The 19,048-nt window shown below is 60.2% G+C and overlaps 1 protein-coding gene across 1 annotated transcript in view; it reads left to right on the top strand.

Moving 5' to 3' along the window:
- Positions 1-19,048, top strand: part of DNAH10 (dynein axonemal heavy chain 10) — a 94,411-nt gene that overhangs the window by 75,002 nt on the left and 361 nt on the right. The window contains exons 58-78 of the mRNA XM_053669841.1: positions 743-924; positions 2,012-2,148; positions 2,770-2,987; positions 3,915-4,136; positions 4,371-4,518; positions 6,066-6,345; positions 6,977-7,206; positions 8,174-8,447; positions 9,131-9,235; positions 9,620-9,774; positions 10,311-10,465; positions 11,272-11,455; positions 12,001-12,201; positions 12,852-13,061; positions 13,217-13,312; positions 13,728-13,899; positions 14,331-14,462; positions 14,631-14,842; positions 14,932-15,099; positions 17,703-17,883; positions 18,483-18,628. Coding sequence (XP_053525816.1) covers positions 743-924; positions 2,012-2,148; positions 2,770-2,987; positions 3,915-4,136; positions 4,371-4,518; positions 6,066-6,345; positions 6,977-7,206; positions 8,174-8,447; positions 9,131-9,235; positions 9,620-9,774; positions 10,311-10,465; positions 11,272-11,455; positions 12,001-12,201; positions 12,852-13,061; positions 13,217-13,312; positions 13,728-13,899; positions 14,331-14,462; positions 14,631-14,842; positions 14,932-15,099; positions 17,703-17,883; positions 18,483-18,628 — 3,808 coding nt within the window. The remainder of the gene's footprint in view (positions 1-742; positions 925-2,011; positions 2,149-2,769; positions 2,988-3,914; positions 4,137-4,370; positions 4,519-6,065; positions 6,346-6,976; positions 7,207-8,173; positions 8,448-9,130; positions 9,236-9,619; positions 9,775-10,310; positions 10,466-11,271; positions 11,456-12,000; positions 12,202-12,851; positions 13,062-13,216; positions 13,313-13,727; positions 13,900-14,330; positions 14,463-14,630; positions 14,843-14,931; positions 15,100-17,702; positions 17,884-18,482; positions 18,629-19,048) is intronic.

Genomic DNA, 19,048 nt, shown 5'->3' with positions numbered 1-19,048 from the left:
ACAGTCTGGGCCCATCGAGACAAAGAAAACAGGGAAGGGGCCACCGAGCCTGGGAGGAGACTAGGAGGTGGGCAGTTCCAGGCCCCACAGGCTGCGTGAGCAGAGGCCGTCCGAGCACAGGGGCCCTGGGCTTCCTGCGGGAAACCGAGAGGAGGCCAGTGGTGGTGACGGTGCTGATGGTGGTGGTAGTGGTGGTGGTGCCAACGCTGGGTTTGAGGAGTCACCCTGGTGTGTCATTAGAAATGCAGATTCTGCCCCAACTGGTGGGACTTGGTTGGTGGAGCATCATCCCACTGAAAGGTCACTGGTTCAATTCCCGGTCAGGGCGCTGGGTTTGGGCCAGGCCTCTGGGTGGGGGTGTGTGAGAGGCAGTTGATCAAAGTTCCTCTCCCTCTCTTTCTCCTTCCCTAACCCTCTCTCTAAGAATAAATAGAATCTTTTTTAAAAAACACGGGTCCTCTGGCTGCACCCTGACCTACTGATTGGGACACCCTTGGTGGTGACCTGGGTTGCGTTCTCCTGCCCCCCCTGCCCCCTCCCCCGCTCTGATTCTGATGCACAGTCAGCTTCCGGGAGCCTGGGCTGGCACCCGGTGGGCGAGACCACAGATCCGTCCTCGGAGAAGCCTGCCCGGGGGGCCCAAGTGTCAGTTGGGATGTGGCTTCCTTGGCTCCCGCGCGTCACCTCCAAGGCCAAGCGCCAGGCCCAGCCCCGGCCACAGCCTGCGCCCCGTTCCCGCCAGGTCCTTCGCCAAGCCCCCGAAGCAGGTGCAGACGGTGTGCGAGTGCATCCTCATCATGAAGGGCTACAAGGAGCTCAACTGGAAAACCGCCAAGGGCATGATGTCCGACCCGAACTTCCTGCGGTCGTTGATGGAGATTGATTTTGATTCGATCACCCAGAGCCAAGTTAAAAATATCAGAAGTGAGTGTAGAGAAATGTGGGAAGGGCCAGGGTTGCTCCTCATTGGGCGCATTAGTCTCGGGTAGGGATGGCAGGCCCTCCTAGCCGTCCCATGGTGGCCCCGTGGGTGGAGTGGGTGGATGCTGGTCCCCACAGGAAGGTGGGGGCAGTGTCCTGTGAAACAGGAGGTGGGCCCTGGCTGGGCTGCGCGTTCAACTCCATTGCTGCTCTGGTCCTCCTTGGAGGCAGGCCAGACCGTCCCCTGCAGCTCGGACCAGCCCCGTGCTCTGAGCATCTCGTCCACAGGCACCGAGGTGCCCAGGGTCGCTCTGACCCTCGGCTCTGCTCCTCCTCTTGGCTTCTTGCCAGTGTAAACTCTTCCACGGGTTCCCCAGGGGAGGACGCGGGGAGGGGACAGCACTGCCACGGCCAGCCCCCTGCCTTCGGTCACAGAACCCCCACGGCCCCCCTCAACCTGGAGCCTGAGCTGCCCAGGTGCCGAGCCAGGAGGGTGATGAGGGTCTGCAGAAGCCAGCTCGGGTTTGTGGCGTCACGGTCCACCCTGACGTTTGTTCAGAACTGCGTCACCAAATGTTCGTTGGCAGTCACTTGAAAACAAAACTGAATGAACACGAAGGGCCAAAACCACCACAGAAACGCAAGGGACTGTCTCCCCCCAAACACCAGTTAGACGTGAAGTTACTTCTGGGCTTCGGGGGCGGGTGGAGGCGGCCGTGACCCGTGGTGGCCTACGGATCCCAGTCAGCGCCCTGAGCCACCTTGCTGCCCAGCTGGGGTCCTCATTGCCCCCAAGGGCCCTGGGACTGCTGGTTGTGCTGCAGAAGCACCTGGGCCACAGCGTGTTCTGGAGGTGGTGGCCCCGGCCCTCCCCCCTTCTGAGGCACCCTCTCACACAGAACTCATTCAGGGCTGGGCCTGCCCCGCTGTCCGCAGGGCAGCTGTCTGCGTCCCGCCTCCGGGGGACTGAGGACTGAGGGGCTGGCCGCCCTTACCTTGTCCCTGGGCAGCTCATCCCCCACTTTACTTTCCTGAGACAGAGCCCGCCGCTCACCACACACGGCTCACCCGCCGCGTCTTGGACCTTTAGGTCTCCTGAAGAATCTCAACACCACAACGGAGGAAATGGAAGCTGTGAGCAAAGCAGGCCTGGGAATGCTCAAGTTCGTCGAGGCCGTGATGGGCTACTGTGATGTTTTTAAAGAGATCAAGCCCAAGAGAGAGAAGGTACCGCCTGCCTGTGGGGCACGGACCGTGCTGCTGAGCGCAGGGCCAGCTTGGGGTGAGCGCTCACCTGTCCTCAGCTCCGCTGGAGGGCCTCTGGCAAGGCTGTGATCTTAAGCCCACAAACAGCTTTGTCCTGGTAAACGGTCGCTGTGGATTACAGCCCTCATTCGAATGCTACGGGGACTGACGGCAACCAGGGCCACAGGTGACAGATGCTCGAGGTCCTTGCTGGGGACAGCGCAGGGGTCTCGGCCGGTGGGGCTGGGCAGCGTTGTCGAGGGCGCTGTCCTTTGCCCTGTGGCTCAGCATCTGGGCCTCTGCCCACTAGTGCCACCGTCCCTGCCCCCAAGTTCCAGCAACTAACACTGTCTCCAGACATTGTCATGTGTCCCCTGGGGGCAAATGGCCCCAAGCAGAGAACCGCTGGGTCAGAGCGACACCTTGAACCCCCAATGCAGGGAGCGCTCACTGGCGGGGCTGTGGCCATGAGCCTCGGTTTGATGTCGCTTCGTAACTCAGACTTGCGTTACTCAGAGAGCTCGGAGCCCAGGCCGGAGGCTGTTTCGTTCCTGCCCCGAGATGAACCTGCCCCCAACCGGTCTGCCAATCCTCCTCACCTAGGTGGCCAGGCTGGAGCGGACCTTTTACCTCACAAAGCGCGAACTGGAAAGGATCCAGAACGAGTTGGCGGCAATCCAGAGAGAGCTGGAGGCCCTGGGGGCCAAGTACGAGTCAGCCATCCTGGAGAAGCAGAAGCTTCAGGAAGAAGCCGAAATCATGGAGCGGCGGCTGATTGCGGCCGACAAGCTCATCTCCGGCCTGGGCTCTGAGAACGTCAGGTCAGCGGGTCCCCGGGTCGGTGGGGCTCTGAGTGGAGTCTACGCCAAATCTCCCTCTGAAAACTGCGTGAGAAAGTCTGACTCTACTGTTGCCGTGGTGAAGGGGGCAGTGGTCAGCCTGCAGATGGCCTTTCTGTTCATTGTTGAGTGTCGTTTAGTAAGTGACTTTGGGGGGTTAAGGAGGCAGAGCCGCTGTGGAGACGGGGAGAAGCCAGTGCCTCCTGGGAGGTGCCTCCCATCCTGGGGTGGCTGCTTCTCGGGGGCCGTGAACCCTGAGTCCTCTCTGGGTGGGTCTGGAGGAGGGGGCCCCTCTGTGGCTGTGCACTTGTGCCCTGTTCAGCACTGAGCTTCACCCCTGAGTGGGCGGGGCTGTTTGATGCTCAGGGGCGAGGCCACGTGGCCACAGCCATCTCCCTGGGTGGGACGGCAGTTTCCAATGCAAACGTGGTGTGGGAACTCTGGGGGCGCTGCTGCTCATGGGAAGTGCACGTGGTCCCTGTGTGCAAAACCCGGAGGCCCTTGGCCGTGTCCCAGAAGAGGCCAAGGGCGCAGCGCTCCTCCTGCAGGCAGTGCTGCGCTGCCCGGCGGGCCGTGGCCGTGAGTCCCGGATTAAGTGTTCAGAAGCAACGGGATTACTGCTTCCCAGAGAGCTCGGAGACGAAGTGTGTCCCACGGACATTCATCAAGGTCCCTGTCAGATGCTGGGTTCTGCTGGGCCTTGGAGCTGAGCAAAGCTTTTTAAAACATTAGGTTTGTAGGAAGAGAAATGGCAAAATGAGTTGGCAATCTGTAAAAGAAAAGAAAATCTCAAAAAAAGTTTTTTCTGGCTAGCCCCACTAGCAGTGGGTCAGGCTGGTTCTTCTAGAATGTTCCTTCAGATTGTGCCAGAAGGTAACTGCTTATTGCAGCCCTGCTGTCCTGCACCAGGTGGCTGAAGGACCTGGGCGAGCTGATGCACCGGCGGGTGAAGCTGCTGGGGGACTGCCTGCTCTGCGCGGCGTTCCTGAGCTACGAGGGCGCGTTCACCTGGGACTTCCGCAACGAGATGGTCCGGGAGGTCTGGCAGAAGGACATCCTGGAGCGGGAGATCCCCCTGAGCCTGCCTTTTCGGTTAGAGAGCCTGCTCACGGATGACGTGGAGGTCAGCAGGTGTGTGCGGTCCTGCCTGACCCAGGGGACGGGCAGTGCCCCCGGGCTGGGGTCCCTGTGGTGGGCCCCATCCAATAGCAGCGGGTGTGCTGCCAATCCAGCTCCGGGACTCTGAGGGTGGTTGAGCAGTTTTCAGGATTGGTGGATTGTTCTGGAAGGCTGACCCTGCCCCCCTTGACCCTTGGTTCACAACTGGGCAAGAAAAATGTGTTTTCCTGCCGCTGTCCCTTCCAGGTGGGGCTCCCAGGGACTGCCCCCCGATGAGCTCTCCATTCAGAACGGCATCCTCACGACCCGGGCCAGCCGCTTCCCCCTGTGCATTGACCCGCAGCAGCAGGCGCTCAACTGGATCAAGAGGAAGGAAGAGAAAAACAACCTGCGGGTGCGCGCCCCCCCTTCCCGCAGCCGCTGCCCTTCCCGCCCCACTCAGGGCATGGCCTGGCGCCCCACCCCTCTCCCTCCAGGCATCTGGCCACACCCAGTTCAGATGCCACTGCCCTGAGCCCCAAGCGAAGCCCCCCCCCGCCCCTTAGTCAAGTCTCGGGGGCAGGACGACCCTTGGCTTTGCTCTGCAGAGCCCCCAGGCTGCGAGCGACTCCAGTGAAGGACGAGCTTTGCCCTTTGCCGTGTCCCTACAGTGCAGGGCTCAGTGGCCTTGGGTGCCAGTCGCTTTGTTTTGGAAGGGAGTGGGAGAGGACTTGACTGCGATACAGTGCACGCACCAAAGAAGTCACCCGGGTGGAGCGCAGTTCTGCGGTTTTTGGTGTTTGGTGTGCATACGGAGTAACCAGAGTCGGTGTATCGCCCCCAAAGGGATGCTGTGTCCCTCGGCCGCCACCGCCCTTCCCTCAGCACCTCCCTTCCCCAGCCGCTGGCACTCGCCCACGTGCCTTCTGTCTCTGCACGTCTGCCTGTCTCCGTGTCCGTGCGGTGGGGCCAGTCTGTGTCTGGGTCTCTCATTTGGCGCCGCGTGTTTAAGTCCACGTGCATCGCGGCAGGAGCCAGCGCTGCGTTCCTGCTCACGGCTGACTGCGCTCCCTTGTGGACGGACCACGTCTGTCTGTCTGCCCATTGATGGACACATGGTCTGTTTCCACTTTCTGGCTGTTGTGAATAGTGCTGCCGAGAGTGTTCGTGTCCAGTCCATTTTGTGGGCAAACATTTTCATGTTTTCTTGGGTGAAATTGCCGGAGTTCAGTCACTTGGCTGAAATAATCAACAAATCCATGGTCTCGAGTTTTACCTTTGCCCTTTTTTGTCGGGGCCTTGCTCTCAGGTACGTACCTGCAGTTGGGGGAACCCTGCTTGTGTCCGTGGTCAGGGGCGCGCCGGCCTCGCAGCTCGGGAGAGCACAGGTCGGGTGAGCTGTCCGCGTGCGCTCACGCTCCTCAGGGGCCCTCTGCCCTCGGCCTTCCAGGGCCTCGCGGCGGCCGCCGCTAACCCGTCCTGCTGCTGCCGCTGCCGGCTTGTGCCTTAAAGAGGGCGGGTTCGTTCCTGAGGAGCAAGGCCAGGCCAGCACAGTAAGAGAGGGCGTGGCCCAGGGTGAGGGCGCCAGCGGCCGGTGCAGGGAGGCGTCTTCCCCTGCTTGCAGGGTAGGTACCAGGGCAGCCTTGGAGTTGCAGAGAGGGAGCAGAGGAGATCCGGGAGTTAGAATGCACGTCTCTGTGGGCTCTGTGTGGGTCCCTTGGCTGTCCTGCGAGCGATGTAACAAAATTCTCCCTCCAGAGGGAAGTGATCGCTCTTCCCTGCTGGACTGTGTTTGGAGTGAGAGGCCGAGCCTGAGCTTCGTAGCCTTCTGGGTTCGCGCGGGCCACCCCTCTGACCGTCTTCCAGGCCCTGTGTCTGGAACATGCTGTGTCCACACCCCGCTCCTCGCCTCACACTGGGCAGCGGTGTGCTGACCCTGCGCCTCTGCCCCCTGTCCTCCAGGTCGCTTCCTTCAATGACCCCGACTTCCTCAAGCAGCTGGAGATGTCCATCAAGTACGGGACGCCCTTCCTGTTCCACGACGTGGACGAGTACATCGACCCCGTGATTGACAACGTCCTGGAGAAGAACATCAAGGTCTCCCAGGGGCGGCAGTTCATCATCCTGGGCGACAAGGAGGTGGACTACGACCCCAACTTCAGGCTCTATCTGACCACCAAGCTGGCCAACCCCAGATACACCCCGTCCGTGTTCGGGAAGGCCATGGTGATCAACTACACCGGTGAGGGCCCTCGGCGCGGGGGCGCACGGTTAGGGGGTTGCCGTGGGGCCTGAGATCTGCGACCAAGGCTTTCCCGGGTCGCCGTTTTATCTGGTGACCCTGCCGCCGCCTCTCTGTCACATCTGAACCGGTCAGTTCTCATTGACCAAGTGACACCTAAGAAAGCAAGGTGTTCTGAGCCTTGAGGTGGCCGAGCGGGGACCGAGGCCCAGATGTCCACACTGGGAAGAGGCGAGACCCCTGCTGGCAGGGCCGGAAGTGGCGCTGTGTGGGTGTGCATGCTGTGTGGCTGAGCTGTCAGGGACTGCGCGCCATGTCTCGAATTTTCTAGGGTCGTCACGCAGGTTCCTAAGTAGGTTAGTTAGGTGCGGCAGTGCTTTCCACGGGCGTTTTACAGGCTGTGTCTGCACTCTGTGCACCCCTCTGTAGGGTGGCGTCTGCATTTCATTCTGACGTTTTTTCACCTGGTGGCTTCAGGGTGATTATTTCAGGAGTGGGAGTCCCCATGTCCCTGAAATGCTGGCTCGCGCCTGCCCTCGGCTTGTCCCAAGAACAGCTGCACCGGCCAGAAGGCACGGGGGCAGGCTTGCCCGGGGGACCGTGCAGTGAGGGCCGCCCCGCTCCCCCGCAGTTACACTGAAGGGCCTGGAGGACCAGCTGCTGAGTGTGCTGGTGGCCTTCGAGAGGCACGAGCTGGAGGAGCAGAGGGAGCACCTCATCCAGGAGACGAGCGAGAACAAGAACCTGCTGAAGGACCTGGAAGACTCCCTCCTCCGCGAGCTGGCGACCTCCACAGGGAACATGCTGGACAACGTGGAGCTGGTGCAGACCCTGGAGGAGACCAAGTCCAAAGCCACAGAGGTATCAGCCGCTCAGGAAATGCATTCGACTTGAGGCGAGAACTGGACTCCTTGACCTCAGGGCCTCCTTGGCGGTCCCAGGTCCTAGTATTGGAGGCTTTGGGGATGGGAGAACATCAACCTGTGCTCTCGCTTGACCCAGGCTTTGGGTGACTGAGGGTCTGCCTGATGAGAACCGGCCCTGCTGGTTGGGGCACGCTCTGTGGAGGGTTATCCTGAAGGGGACCCCAGGGGCCCTTGTGCATTAGGTCAGCCTTTTTCAGTTGAGAGTAATGGAAAGTCCAACCCTGCTTGGCTTTAGTCAAAAGGCAATTTATCAGCTTAGACAATAGAAAGGTCCATGAAGGCTTCAGGTAGAGCTGGATCCAGGACTCCAGATCCAGGACTTGGGGCACGTCATCAAGACTTGGTTTCTCTTCATTCCTGGGCTGGGCCTTCTGTTGGCTTTGTCCTCTGGCTCCCCATGGAGCTAATCTCCCCTTGTGTTCTCAGTATGGGTCTGGCCTCATGTCTTTTCAGGTTCAAGTCCAAAGGGAAAAGTGAGAGTCTTTACCTGTCCATCTCATGAAGGTCCTGAGAGGCATTTAAGTCACATGCTTGCTCCAAACCAGGCTCATGGCCTGGGGTTGGCCTGGGGATGGATTGTGTGGACTGGGTAGGCCTCAGGCACATGCTGCTCTCCTGCAGCTGGGTCAGGGTCCCACATATGGAACGAGATGGGAAAGCTGTGACTCTCCAAGTAACATTCAGGGACTGTTAACTAGGAAAAGGGGCAGTGATACCAAGCCACTAATGTCCATCAGGTCTCGTGAGGGGGTGGGTGCCCTGCTAGCCCCTGGGGCATCGCCGGGGTTTTCAGGCTGCCCCCCAACTGCCCCCTGCCTTCTTACTTTGTCACCTACTTCGTAGTCCCCTTGGCTATGGGTGTGAAGGTCCCGTTTTCTTGGCATCGTGTACCTTTCCCTCAGGTGTCGGAGAAGCTCAAGCTGGCGGAGAAGACCGCCTCGGACATCGACAGGCTGCGAGACGGCTACCGGCCGGCCGCGCGGCGGGGGGCCATCCTGTTCTTCGTGCTGTCGGAGATGGCCTTGGTGAACGCCATGTACCAGTACTCCCTAAGCGCCTTCCTGGAGGTGTTCGGGCTGTCGCTGAAGAAGTCGCTGCCGGACTCCATCCTCATCAAGCGACTCAGGAACATCATGGACACGCTGACCTTCAACATCTACAACTACGGCTGCACAGGTGAGCGGCTGGGACAGGGGTGCTCCGCGTGCTCCTCTGGCATCTTCATCCCAACGCCAGGTGCGACTGGGACCCGCCGACGGCCTCCCTCCAACCTCCTCTCCTCTGCAGAGGCTCTTTCTCCGCTGCAGCCTCCTTCCGGAGCCCTGGGCTCGGGGCTTCCCCAGGGGCTGGAAGGCGGGCAGAGTTGGCCACACCAGTGAGGCAGGAAGCTGGCCGAGGACTGTTGTCCCTGTGGGGCGCACTCGGGTGGCCGACCCTCCCGACGCAGGCGAAAGGAAGTCAGGCCGCTGTCATGGGCTCAGAGGGCTGGCTTTCCCAGGAACGTGCTCCTCCCATTAGGAGAGAACCCAAGTGCCGCGCCCTCCCCCCAGAGATCCGCAGCTGTGGCCCACAGGCCGCCCCGGCCTCCGCTTGCTTTTATGAGTAAAGTGTTATTGGAACATAGCCACGTGCGTGGGGCTTGTGGACGGTGCCCAGTGAGGGCCAAACGCAGCTGCACGGGCGAGGGGTTTTGTTACCCTTCTCTTTTCTCACCATCGTTCAAGCAGTCGTCCTTGTCTCCCCCCACCACTCCCCCTCCCACCTCCAGCCCCGTCCCCGGCACAGTTCTCTTATGTGCATGACAAACTCAGTGCTCAAACAAATTTTTAAATCAGTATCTACCCGCGGTTCTTCTCCAGGGTTGTTTGAGAGACACAAGTTACTCTTTTCTTTCAACATGACGATCAAGATAGAGCAAGGAGAGGGGAGAGTGCCCCAGGAGGAGTTAGACTTCTTTTTAAAAGGTAACGGGTGCACTTCTTCTTGTTCATCCTCTCGTTCATATGTGCCCATGTTGTGTTCCTTAAAACAACACAACAGAAGTTCTGCTTGGAAAGCGGCTTCCAGCTGCACTTGTTACTGAAAGTTCCAGTGCACAGTCCCAGCCTCACAAATGTTCCGGTTTGGCATGAAGGCGCTGCTGTCTGCCCGAAGGTGTCCCAAGGCTGGAAGCCAGTTGAGGGGCTGGCAGGAGTCACCAGCGGTGACACGGGAAGCCCACACCCCCTGCTCCTCCCCGCCCCTTGTCTGCGGAGGGTCTGCCCCAGGAAGGGAGGTCCAGGCACAGAGCTGCCGGCTCCTCTTGCCGTGTCGGCGTCGGCTGATGACGCCTCTGCTGTCGTGACTAGGAAACATTTCCCTGGAGAGAAGCAAACGGAAGAAGCCCTGCGCTTGGCTGTCTGACCAGGGGTGGGAAGACATCATGCTCCTGTCGGAGGCGTTTTCAGACCGCTTTGGGAGTCTTCCCGAGGATATTGAGAAGCACCCGGCCGTCTGGCAGCAGGTGAGCTCGTGCACATCCCCTCTCACATCCCTGCACGTCGACTCTCCAGACTGAAACTGTGGCCTGACTTCGCGTGAGTGCAGGGACGTCCCTTCAAGTGGGCCACTCCGAGCGGACCGGTGCCCTCCAATTCCCTGGAAGAATTCTTCTTTCTGTGTTGGTTCAGCTAACTTTGTGGGAGAACCATTGTCCTCCCATCCGTCTATCGTCTGTCCATCCGTTTGTCCGTCCGTCCATCCATGCACCCATCCCTCCATCCACGCATCCATCCAGCATCCAAGAAACACTCACTGAGCATCTGCTGAGGACGTGTCCCTGACGGGCACGCGGGGTCTCATGGGGGATCCGGCTCAGCCCTCCCTTTCCTCAAGTGTGCAGCCTGGGGCGGGAAACCCTGGCTCTGATGAGAAGCGGCGTTCCTGTTCACACTCCCATAGACTCCTCCCCTTGACCGTGGCTTTGGGACCGCCACGGAAGCGTGGGGGCCTGTGCCGTCACACGGCCGCCGCCACACGGCCGCACTTCGTCCTTTCCAGTGGTACGACCTGGACTGGCTCGAGCAGTCTCCCTTCCCCCTGGGCTACGACCGCGACATCACCCCCTTCCAGAAGTTGCTGATCCTGCGCTGTTTCCGTGTGGATCGGGTCTACCGGGCCGTGACCGACTACGTGACTGTGACGATGGGAGAGAAGTAAGTGCGGTGTTCACATCTGCCGGGCCTTCCCGACAGCAGTGCAGGGGGGACGGCTGCAGGGGAACCGCCTTGGAGCGCTGGTCTAGAGAAACACAGTGCTAAGGCTCACGTGTTAAAACACTGTCTCAGCGTGGAGTCCCTGAGATACCGTGCATGTTTCTCTGGTGCGGAAGTTAAAACCCTGCGTGGACTCGCACCTGGGCTTGTGTCAGTGTGGACGGCCACACTGTAGGTGCCAGTGGCCGTGGCGCCTCGTGCCTGCTGCGTCAGATGCCACAGCTCAGATACGACTTGGTGGTTGACAGGTGATGGGAATGAGTGAATGAGGCTGGGTGGGGACTGTGACAAACTGGAGGAGAGGTCAAGTCCTGGTCGGCAGCCCCTTAACTCCTGCTGACTGACACCAGGTGGCAGTGGGGACCCAGATCCTCTGACTCTTCAAAAGAAGCTAGAAATTTAGGGTTCTCCCCATTCTTACGTGTTGGAAGCTGACATTTTTGAAATCTCAGAATGTGAGCCATTCAGAACACGCCTGTGCAGCTGTCACTGGGAAATCTCTGGGTCTGGTGCCGAGGACATGTCCCCGGGAAGGCTGGCCGAGAGGTGCTCTGTCAGGAGGCCCCTGCCCCACGCGGACCCACGCAGCCGTGCCGGCGGGAGGCAGGGAGGCCTGGCGTGCTGCATCTGGCGTGCCCGGCGAGCGGGCCCTTGGGTCGGGTGGGCGTGTGGGGAGCCATGGTAGAGGGGCAGGCCCAGGGTGGTGGACGTGGGAGAGCGACCTGGCCTGGGCTCCCCCCCACCAGGTATGTGCAGCCCCCGATGATCAGCTTCGAGGCCATCTTCGAGCAGAGCACCCCCAACTCCCCCATCGTGTTCATCCTGAGCCCCGGCTCTGACCCCGCCAGCGACCTCATGAAGCTCGCCGAGCGCACTGGGTTTGGGGGAAACCGCCTCAAGTTCCTCGCCATGGGTCAAGGCCAAGATAAGGTGATTTGTTGCTGGAAGGAGCGGCTCTGAGTCAGCCAAGGTCCCTGGCCTCTGTGAGGAACGAGCTGATGCCCGGTGGTAGGCGAGTCGGGCCACGCCCCACAAGAGCCGGGGCGCAGTTACCCGACGCCAGAACGGCGGCGCTGGTTCTGGATCTGGTGGCTGCCCCGCGCATGTGGCCAGTGGGTGCTGTTCTCTCCAAGGCCCTTTCACACATAGCCAGCCTCCCACCCCTGCAGCCCCCAACCCCCGTTGTGGACCAGGGCTGTCGCCGCCCCAGGGGCTGGGCTGAGGAAGTGACCCGGGAGCAGGTGTTACTGTGTCGGAGAAGTGGGGACTTTGGGGGCTGAGGGAGGCCACGGGGGAGGCCACGTGCTCCCTCACCACCCAGGCTGTGACTCCCTGAAGGAGTATGGACACCGTCCTTTCAAAGGCTCCCTCCGGCTGGAGCGGGCCTTTGCTGGTCAGGGGCCGGAGTGGATCTCTGGGAGGACATGGGGGTGCCAGGGCTCCGGGCCACCAGCTCTTCTCTCCCATCGCTGCAGGTGGCTCTGCAGCTGCTGGAGACGGCAGTGGCGCGTGGGCAGTGGCTGATGCTGCAGAACTGCCACCTGCTGGTCAAGTGGCTGAAAGATCTGGAGAAGTCCCTGGAGAGGATCAGCAAGCCCCACCCCGACTTCCGCCTGTGGCTGACCACAGACCCCACGCAGGGCTTCCCCATCGGGATTCTGCAGAAGTCCCTCAAGGTCCGGCTTCGGGACGGGCCCTGACGCCCTACAGCCCCGTCCTGGGCTCACTGCCGTTCGTCTGTGTACCCATGTGTGTGCGTGCGTGTGTGCTCAGAAGTAATCCCAGGATGTGGCTAGAGCCTCCCGGATACCCCGTCCACTTCCACCCCTCCCTCTCTTTTCAGAGGTCACCCCTGTCCCGAACTGGGCGGCAGCCACGCCCCCCAAACCAAGCCTAGGCTGGTCTGCACGGGCTGCGCGTCTCTCTAACTGGAGGCCCGCCACGGCCCACAGTCCGTCTTTCAGCGGTTCCTGCAGAAGTTTCCCATGGGTCACACGCCCCTTTAACTTAGTCCCCAGAGGATTTGGGGAAAGGTTGTGTCGTCTATCTCAGGCTGGTAGAGGGCAAATGTGACTAGTTCACTCCACACTCGAGGACCCCGGTTTGGAGGGGGTGGGAGAGCCTCTCCCTCCAGGTCACTGCCGGGAGGCGGCAGTGCTTCGGAGAACACTAGTGCGGCTCCCCAAGGTCTGCGGGGCCCTTAACAAGAGGCGGCTGCTTTCCTGGGAAAGACGGAGGAACAGCTGGGCAGGCGGCACTTTACCTGCTCTTCAGAGCAGTGTGCCGGTCCGTGGTCCCCGTCACCCTCCGTCCCCTCCTCTGACAGGTTGTCACGGAGGCACCCAATGGGCTGAAGCTCAACATGAGAGCAACCTACTTCAAGATCTCTCAGGAGACACTGGACGAGTGTCCCCACCCTGCTTTCAAGTCCCTGGTCTACGTGCTGGCGTTTTTCCATGCGGTGGTGCAGGAGAGAAGGAAGTTCGGGAAGATCGGCTGGAACGTGTACTACGACTTCAACGAGTCCGACTTCCAGGTGAGTGCACGGCCGCGGCCTCTCCCAGGACGGCCCTTCCCGCTCGCGTTCCCAGGAGGGTGGCGGAGGTGTCGGCCTGCCCACACCTCCGCACGGGGCAGGGTGTGAGGGACTGTGGATCTCACTGCCGCTGAGCCCATCCCTCTGCTTGTAAGGTCTGCATGGAGATTTTGAACACGTACTTAACGAAGGCCTTCCAGCAGCGGGACCCCCGGATCCCATGGGGCAGCCTCAAGTACCTCATTGGAGAGGTAGGAATGTCTCAGGGGCCTTGAGCTCGATCTCAGAGCCCCGGGTGACCCCTCGCCTGCTCCTCTGCCCATCAGCCTGGGCCCTGGGTCTCTGTGCAGGATGCCCAGCCCATCCCCCTGCTGTCCCCGTTTTCAGAGACCTCCGTCCACACATAGGTTCTGGGTTCATCGCCCCAGAGGCGTGTGTCCTTGAAGCGTGGCAGGGCCTGCCTCGTCGCGCTCGGGCAGGTTGCAGAGCCTGGCTCCCGCTCTGTGCCTCTGTGCAGGGCACCAGGGACTGCGCTCCCTGGCGGCTGCCACGCGGCCCGAACAGCGACATCCCTGTTCCCAAGGCAAACGTGGCTGCTGCCCGTGTGGGGGTTGTGTTGTTTGTTTCTTCAGTCCGTGCCGCCGGCTCTCACCCCTGTAACCCCAGGTCATGTACGGAGGCCGGGCCATCGACAGCTTCGACCGGCGCATCCTGACCATCTACATGGACGAGTACCTGGGAGACTTCCTCTTCGACACTTTCCAGCCGTTCCACTTCTTCTGGAACAGGGAGGTGGACTACAAAATCCCTGCTGGCGACGTCAAGGAAAGATTCGTTGGTGAGGCTTCCCAGACACTAGAAAAGCATTTCGCGAGTCTCTGAGGGGGTCCGTACATTTCAGCTGTTCTGTTTTCTGTGGTCGGCTTGGCGGCTCTTCTGTCCCCTTGCCCGAGGGACTCCTTGGCTGGTGGGTGCGGCCCTCACACATCTGAGAGCCCATGGGGCTCCTCCCAGCCTCCGAGCTGATGGAGCCAGTTCAGGCTTCCCGTCCCGGGATGACGGCGAATCTGTCAGACGCCACCCGGAAGCTCACTGAGCCGTTTTCATAACAGATGAAAATAGAGCTGGACTGGTCAAGCTGGTGTCAAATTCTAACTAAAGACATGTCACCAAGCAGGGGGATTTGTCTCGTGTGTCAGGGTGTTCAGGTGGCGGGCCCTCTGTGATTGCGGGTAGCACACCGCGGACCGCATGTGTGTCTGATTGCAGAGGCTATCGAGGCCCTGCCGCTGGCCAACACGCCAGAGGTGTTCGGTCTCCACTCCAACGCCGAGATCGGCTACTACACTCAGGCCGCTCGTGACATGTGGGCTCACCTGCTGGAGCTGCAGCCGCAGACAGGTACCGTGCGTGGGAGGACGGACTCAGGGCTGGAGGCTGCTGGTCTGAGGTGCCGCTGCCAGTCCCTGGAGCATCTGTACTGCTGACACCTGTCCCTGAGCCGCCAGGCTTGGGGGCCCAGTCCACACCCCGCTGCCTCACTCTCCCTGACAAGTGTCCTGGTTTTAGGGGAATCGAGTAGTGGCGTCAGCCGAGACGACTACATTGGCCTCGTGGCCAAGGACATAGAGAACAAGATGCCCAAGGTCTTCAACTTGGACCAGGTCAGGAAGCACCTGGGGACGGGGATCTCCCCCACGTCGGTGGTGCTCCTGCAGGAGCTGGAGCGCTTCAACAAGCTCGTCGTCCGGATGTCCCGGTCCCTGGCCGAGCTGCAGAGGGTGAGCGCGTCCCCGACAGGCAGAGCTCTGCCTCCATGCGGAGCCCGGCGTGCTGACCCCCGGCCTGTCTACGCTCCCCCTGTCCACAGGCCTTGGCTGGAGAGGTCGGGATGAGCAGCGAGTTGGATGACGTCGCCAGGTCCCTGTTCATCGGGCAGATCCCCACCATCTGGAGAAAACTCGCCCCCGACACCCTGAAGTCCCTCGGAAACTGGATTCTCTACTTCTTGCAGCGGTTCGGCCAGTACACGTCCTGGGTAAGGGGGCGCGGCCGGCTCTCGGTGCAGCCCGGACCCGGCACCTCCCAGCCCTTCCCCACCCTTGCTGTCCGTGCGACGCGTGTTGACCTGTGTTAGCCATCGATGCTGTCCGTGCGACGTGTGTTGACCCGTGTTAGCCGTCGATGGAGCGCCCTGGGGACGGTCCCTGCCTCTCCAGGTGTGTCCCTGTCTTTTCCCCTCTTCCTTTTCTGGTGTTAAGACTTGGAAGTGGGCCTCGTGCAGCTTGGTTCACTCATCTGAGAGTCTGTCCTGGACACCGTTCCATCTACGTCTCTCTCGGTCCACCTCGTTCTCTTTGGGGTTCTCCACTTTGCAGGCGCCCCAGGTCCTTTGCGCCAGTAGACACTGAGGCGGTCATCGTTGGGTTTTTCTCTTGTTTCTCTGCCAGCACCAGCGACCGCCCAGGGCACACGTCTTGGGCGCTCACATGAGTGTGTCCCCTGGGTCATCCCTGCCTCGGAACCAGCAGGTCAGAGTGTGTGTGTTTTAGATTCGGGCAGCTCTCCTGAGACAGTTTTCCGGAGAAGCTGAAAGTGGAGTGTGCAAGGTCGCTTACTCCCTCAGCACTCACAGTGCTTGTGTGTTCCCAGTGCTTCGAATCTTTTCTCCCCGATCGGCAACGATGATACCTAATTGCTGGGATGTGCATTCCTCCTTTTTAAAAATCATTTTTACTGTTCAGTAGTAGTTGACACACGACGTTATATCAGGTGTCCACCCAGCGATCGGACATCATGTAACTTACTAAGTGATCATCTGGATCAACCTTACACCCGTGTGCCACCAGGCACAGTTGTTAGAGTGCCTGCCGTTGACTCTGTCCCCTGGGCTGGACTGGACGTCCCCGTGACCGCTCTGTCACAGCAGGCCTGTGCTTTTCCATCCCTCCCCTTTCTCACCCAGCCCCCCCAACTCCCAAGGCCCCTCCCATCCGGCAGCTGCTAGACTGTTCTCTGTATCTGTGAGTCTATGTCTGTTGTGCTTATTTATCTTGTTTTTTTAGATTCAGCTGTTGATAGATGTGTATTTATTGCCATTTTATTACTCAAAATTTTAATCTTTTTTTCTTCTTCTTAAAGGAGACCTTTTAACGTTTCTTGTAATACAGGTTTGGTGGTGATGAACTCCTTTAGTTTTTTCTTGTCTGGAAAGCTCTTTATCTGTCCTTCGATTCTAAATGATAGCTCTGCTGGGTAGAGTCATCTTGGCTGTAGGTCCCTGCTTTCAGTCACTTTGAGTATTTCCTGCCAGTCCCTTCTGGTCTGCAAAGTTTCTTTTAAGAGGTTAGCTGACAGTTTTATGGGAGCTCCCTTGTAGGTGACTAACTTCTTTTCTTTTGCTCTTTTTAAGATTCTCTGTCTTCAACCTTTGCATTTTAATTGGGTTGTGTCTTGGTGTGATCCACTTAGCGTTACGGGGCTCCCTGAGGCCAGATGCTGCTTGTTTGAGGAGATTTTAGGAAGGTCTGAAATTCGATCCAGGGCAGGCCCTGCTTGTGGAAAGGCCAATGGAGGCAGCTCGGGCAGCCTGCGGGTTGGGCGGGGCAGGGTCTGAGGCTGGGCAAACGGTGTGAGCCACACTGATGGAGACTCGCGTGTGGCACCTGCCTGCCAGCTCTGGGCGGGGAGGACTCAGAAAAGGATCAGCAGCCCCAACCCAGCTCTCGCCCTGATGCCAGACAGCTCGGCTCCTCCCCATGTGTCCCTGGTGCTGTTTTGAGCTGCTGCCCAGAGCCAGTGAGCCGTGAGCCTGCATGCCAGCCCTTTGAGAGGACCTGCTGGGCACTCTGTCTCACTCAGCTACAATCCCTGCTGGTTTCTGCAGCCAGAAGTTGCGAGGACTCCTCTCCCTGGCTCTGGAACCCTGGCCTGGAGTGCCTAGTGTGGGGCTGGGCCCTCCCTCCTCAGCGGGGGCCTCGTGGCCCGGACATCAGTCTGGGTTTTCATCCGACACATGGGTGCGGACCAGCCTGTCTGCGTCTCCGCCTCTCCTGTCGGCCTCCTGTGGCGGCTTTGTCCCTTTAGCTGTAGGGTTTCCGCCAGCGAGGTGTTGGGCGGTTCTGCGTGGTGGCGGTCCTGTTCTTCAGCGGGAACTCTGAGTGGCTGTGGGAGGGCCCGAGAGCCCCACTTACCCTCACTGCCATCTGGGCCGGCAGCCTGGACGTGCGTCCTCGACGCTGGTGAGGCGGAGCCTGTTTTACATATCATGCTGCTGCTTCTGTGGATTGTGTTTTGGTATTGGTTTCACTTTTATTGAGTTCTTCATCTTTTAAAGTTGACTTTTAAGAGATCCTGCATGTCAAGGAAACCAGTCAAATGTGTCAGCCTTTCCCGTTACGGCTTCTGGTTTCACAGTCTTCACTCCCAGGTTGTCACTGTGGTTACGCCCATCAGACATTCCATCTGCTGCCTCTGTGGTTTTACCTCTTTACATCCGAATCTCTGCTCTGGACTTGGCGTGGCTGCTTTTCCTAAGTGGGCTACCAGTTGTCCCAACCCCGTCTTCTCGCTACCCATGTGACCTGTGTCTTTAATCCTGAAGTCACGGTCTGGTCAGCTTTGACCCTCCCTGCTCTCCAGGTCACTGAGGGGGAGCCCAGCGTGATGTGGCTTTCAGGGCTGCACATCCCCGAGTCCTACCTCACGGCCCTGGTGCAGGCCACCTGCCGGAGGAACGGCTGGCCCCTGGACCGCTCCACCTTGTTCACACAAGTGACCAAGTTCCAAGATGCAGATGAGGTGACCGAGCGGGCAGGACAAGGTACGGTCAGCCCCGTGTGGGTCCACAGCCGCTCCTGTAGGGTCCCCTTCCCAGTCACCCGGTTCTGGGGTGAACATTGTGTGCGCCAGGTGGGCCAGGCCGGGTCTGCAGGTCACTTGGCTGCCACACAGCTGCCACTCGTCTGCGTCTGTGCACGTCCGTGTCTCGCCATCTCGCGGGAGAGCACATACTCTCTCCACTGCTGTCTCCTTGGAGACTGGGGCCAGTGTCGGGGAGACCTGGACCACGCTCACCCGGCTGGTTTGCAGGAATGGGCTCCTGGGTCAGATCTGCCCCGGGCATGGGTGCCGGAGACTGGGCTGGACTGGCGGGACCCTGAATGCGGTTGCAACCCTGTGTGCCTTGGACAGTGGTCACTGACTGTGCTACTGTGTCTGGACATGGCTACTTCCTAGGGCCCCGGGGTCGTCACTGGGGGCCATGCGGCTGCAGCACCAGCGCCCCTGTGAGCTCTCCAAGGGGATTAATAGTGAAGGTGCAGGACCGCGCAGTGTGTGTCCGGCGCGGGTGCCACTTAGAGCCATTGTGCAGAAGGGCAGCTGCCTCTGCGTAAAGCCCGGCCTCCTCTGGCTCCTCAGGCTGCTTCGTGTCAGGGCTGTACCTGGAAGGCGCAGACTGGGATGTAGACAGAGGCTGTCTCATCAAGAGCAAGCCCAAGGTGCTGGTTGTCAACCTGCCGATCCTGAAGGTCATCCCCATCGAAGCCCACCGCCTCAAACTGCAGGTGGAAGCCTCGCCCCGCTCCCCTCTCCTGCCTGCCCCACTCCCCTCCCCCACTCCCCCTGCAGGTACACCCTGGGTGGGGGAAGCCCGTGAGGCATGATCCCAGTGTGGAGTCACGTCCTGGGCAAGTGCATGCTCACACACGTGTGTACACAGAGACTTTTGCGGGGGCAGGTTCAAGTTCAGGAGCTATGGTCCAGACCAACTTCAGGAGAGACTGCTGGTTTCTCATTAAACTCGTTGGGCCGAGTCGTGGCTCCACCTGGTTGGCACAGCCTGTGCCTCCTGCTCTGCCGGCCTGGGTCCCCTTCCAATGAGCCTGCCCCCTTCCGTTAGCTGGTTGGATCCGACACTTAGATTAAGGCTCCGCCCCCTCCGGTGTTGGGCTCTCGCCTCTGCCCATGGGGCTCCTCATGTGCCT

Source organism: Artibeus jamaicensis, unplaced genomic scaffold (assembly GCF_021234435.1).
Source record: "Artibeus jamaicensis isolate MK-2021 breed Jamaican fruit bat unplaced genomic scaffold, CSHL_Jam_final contig_525, whole genome shotgun sequence".
Classification (NCBI taxonomy): Eukaryota; Metazoa; Chordata; class Mammalia; order Chiroptera; family Phyllostomidae; genus Artibeus; species Artibeus jamaicensis.
The sequence above is the reverse complement of the archived record's forward strand: the minus strand, read 5'-3'. Positions and strand labels throughout refer to the sequence as shown.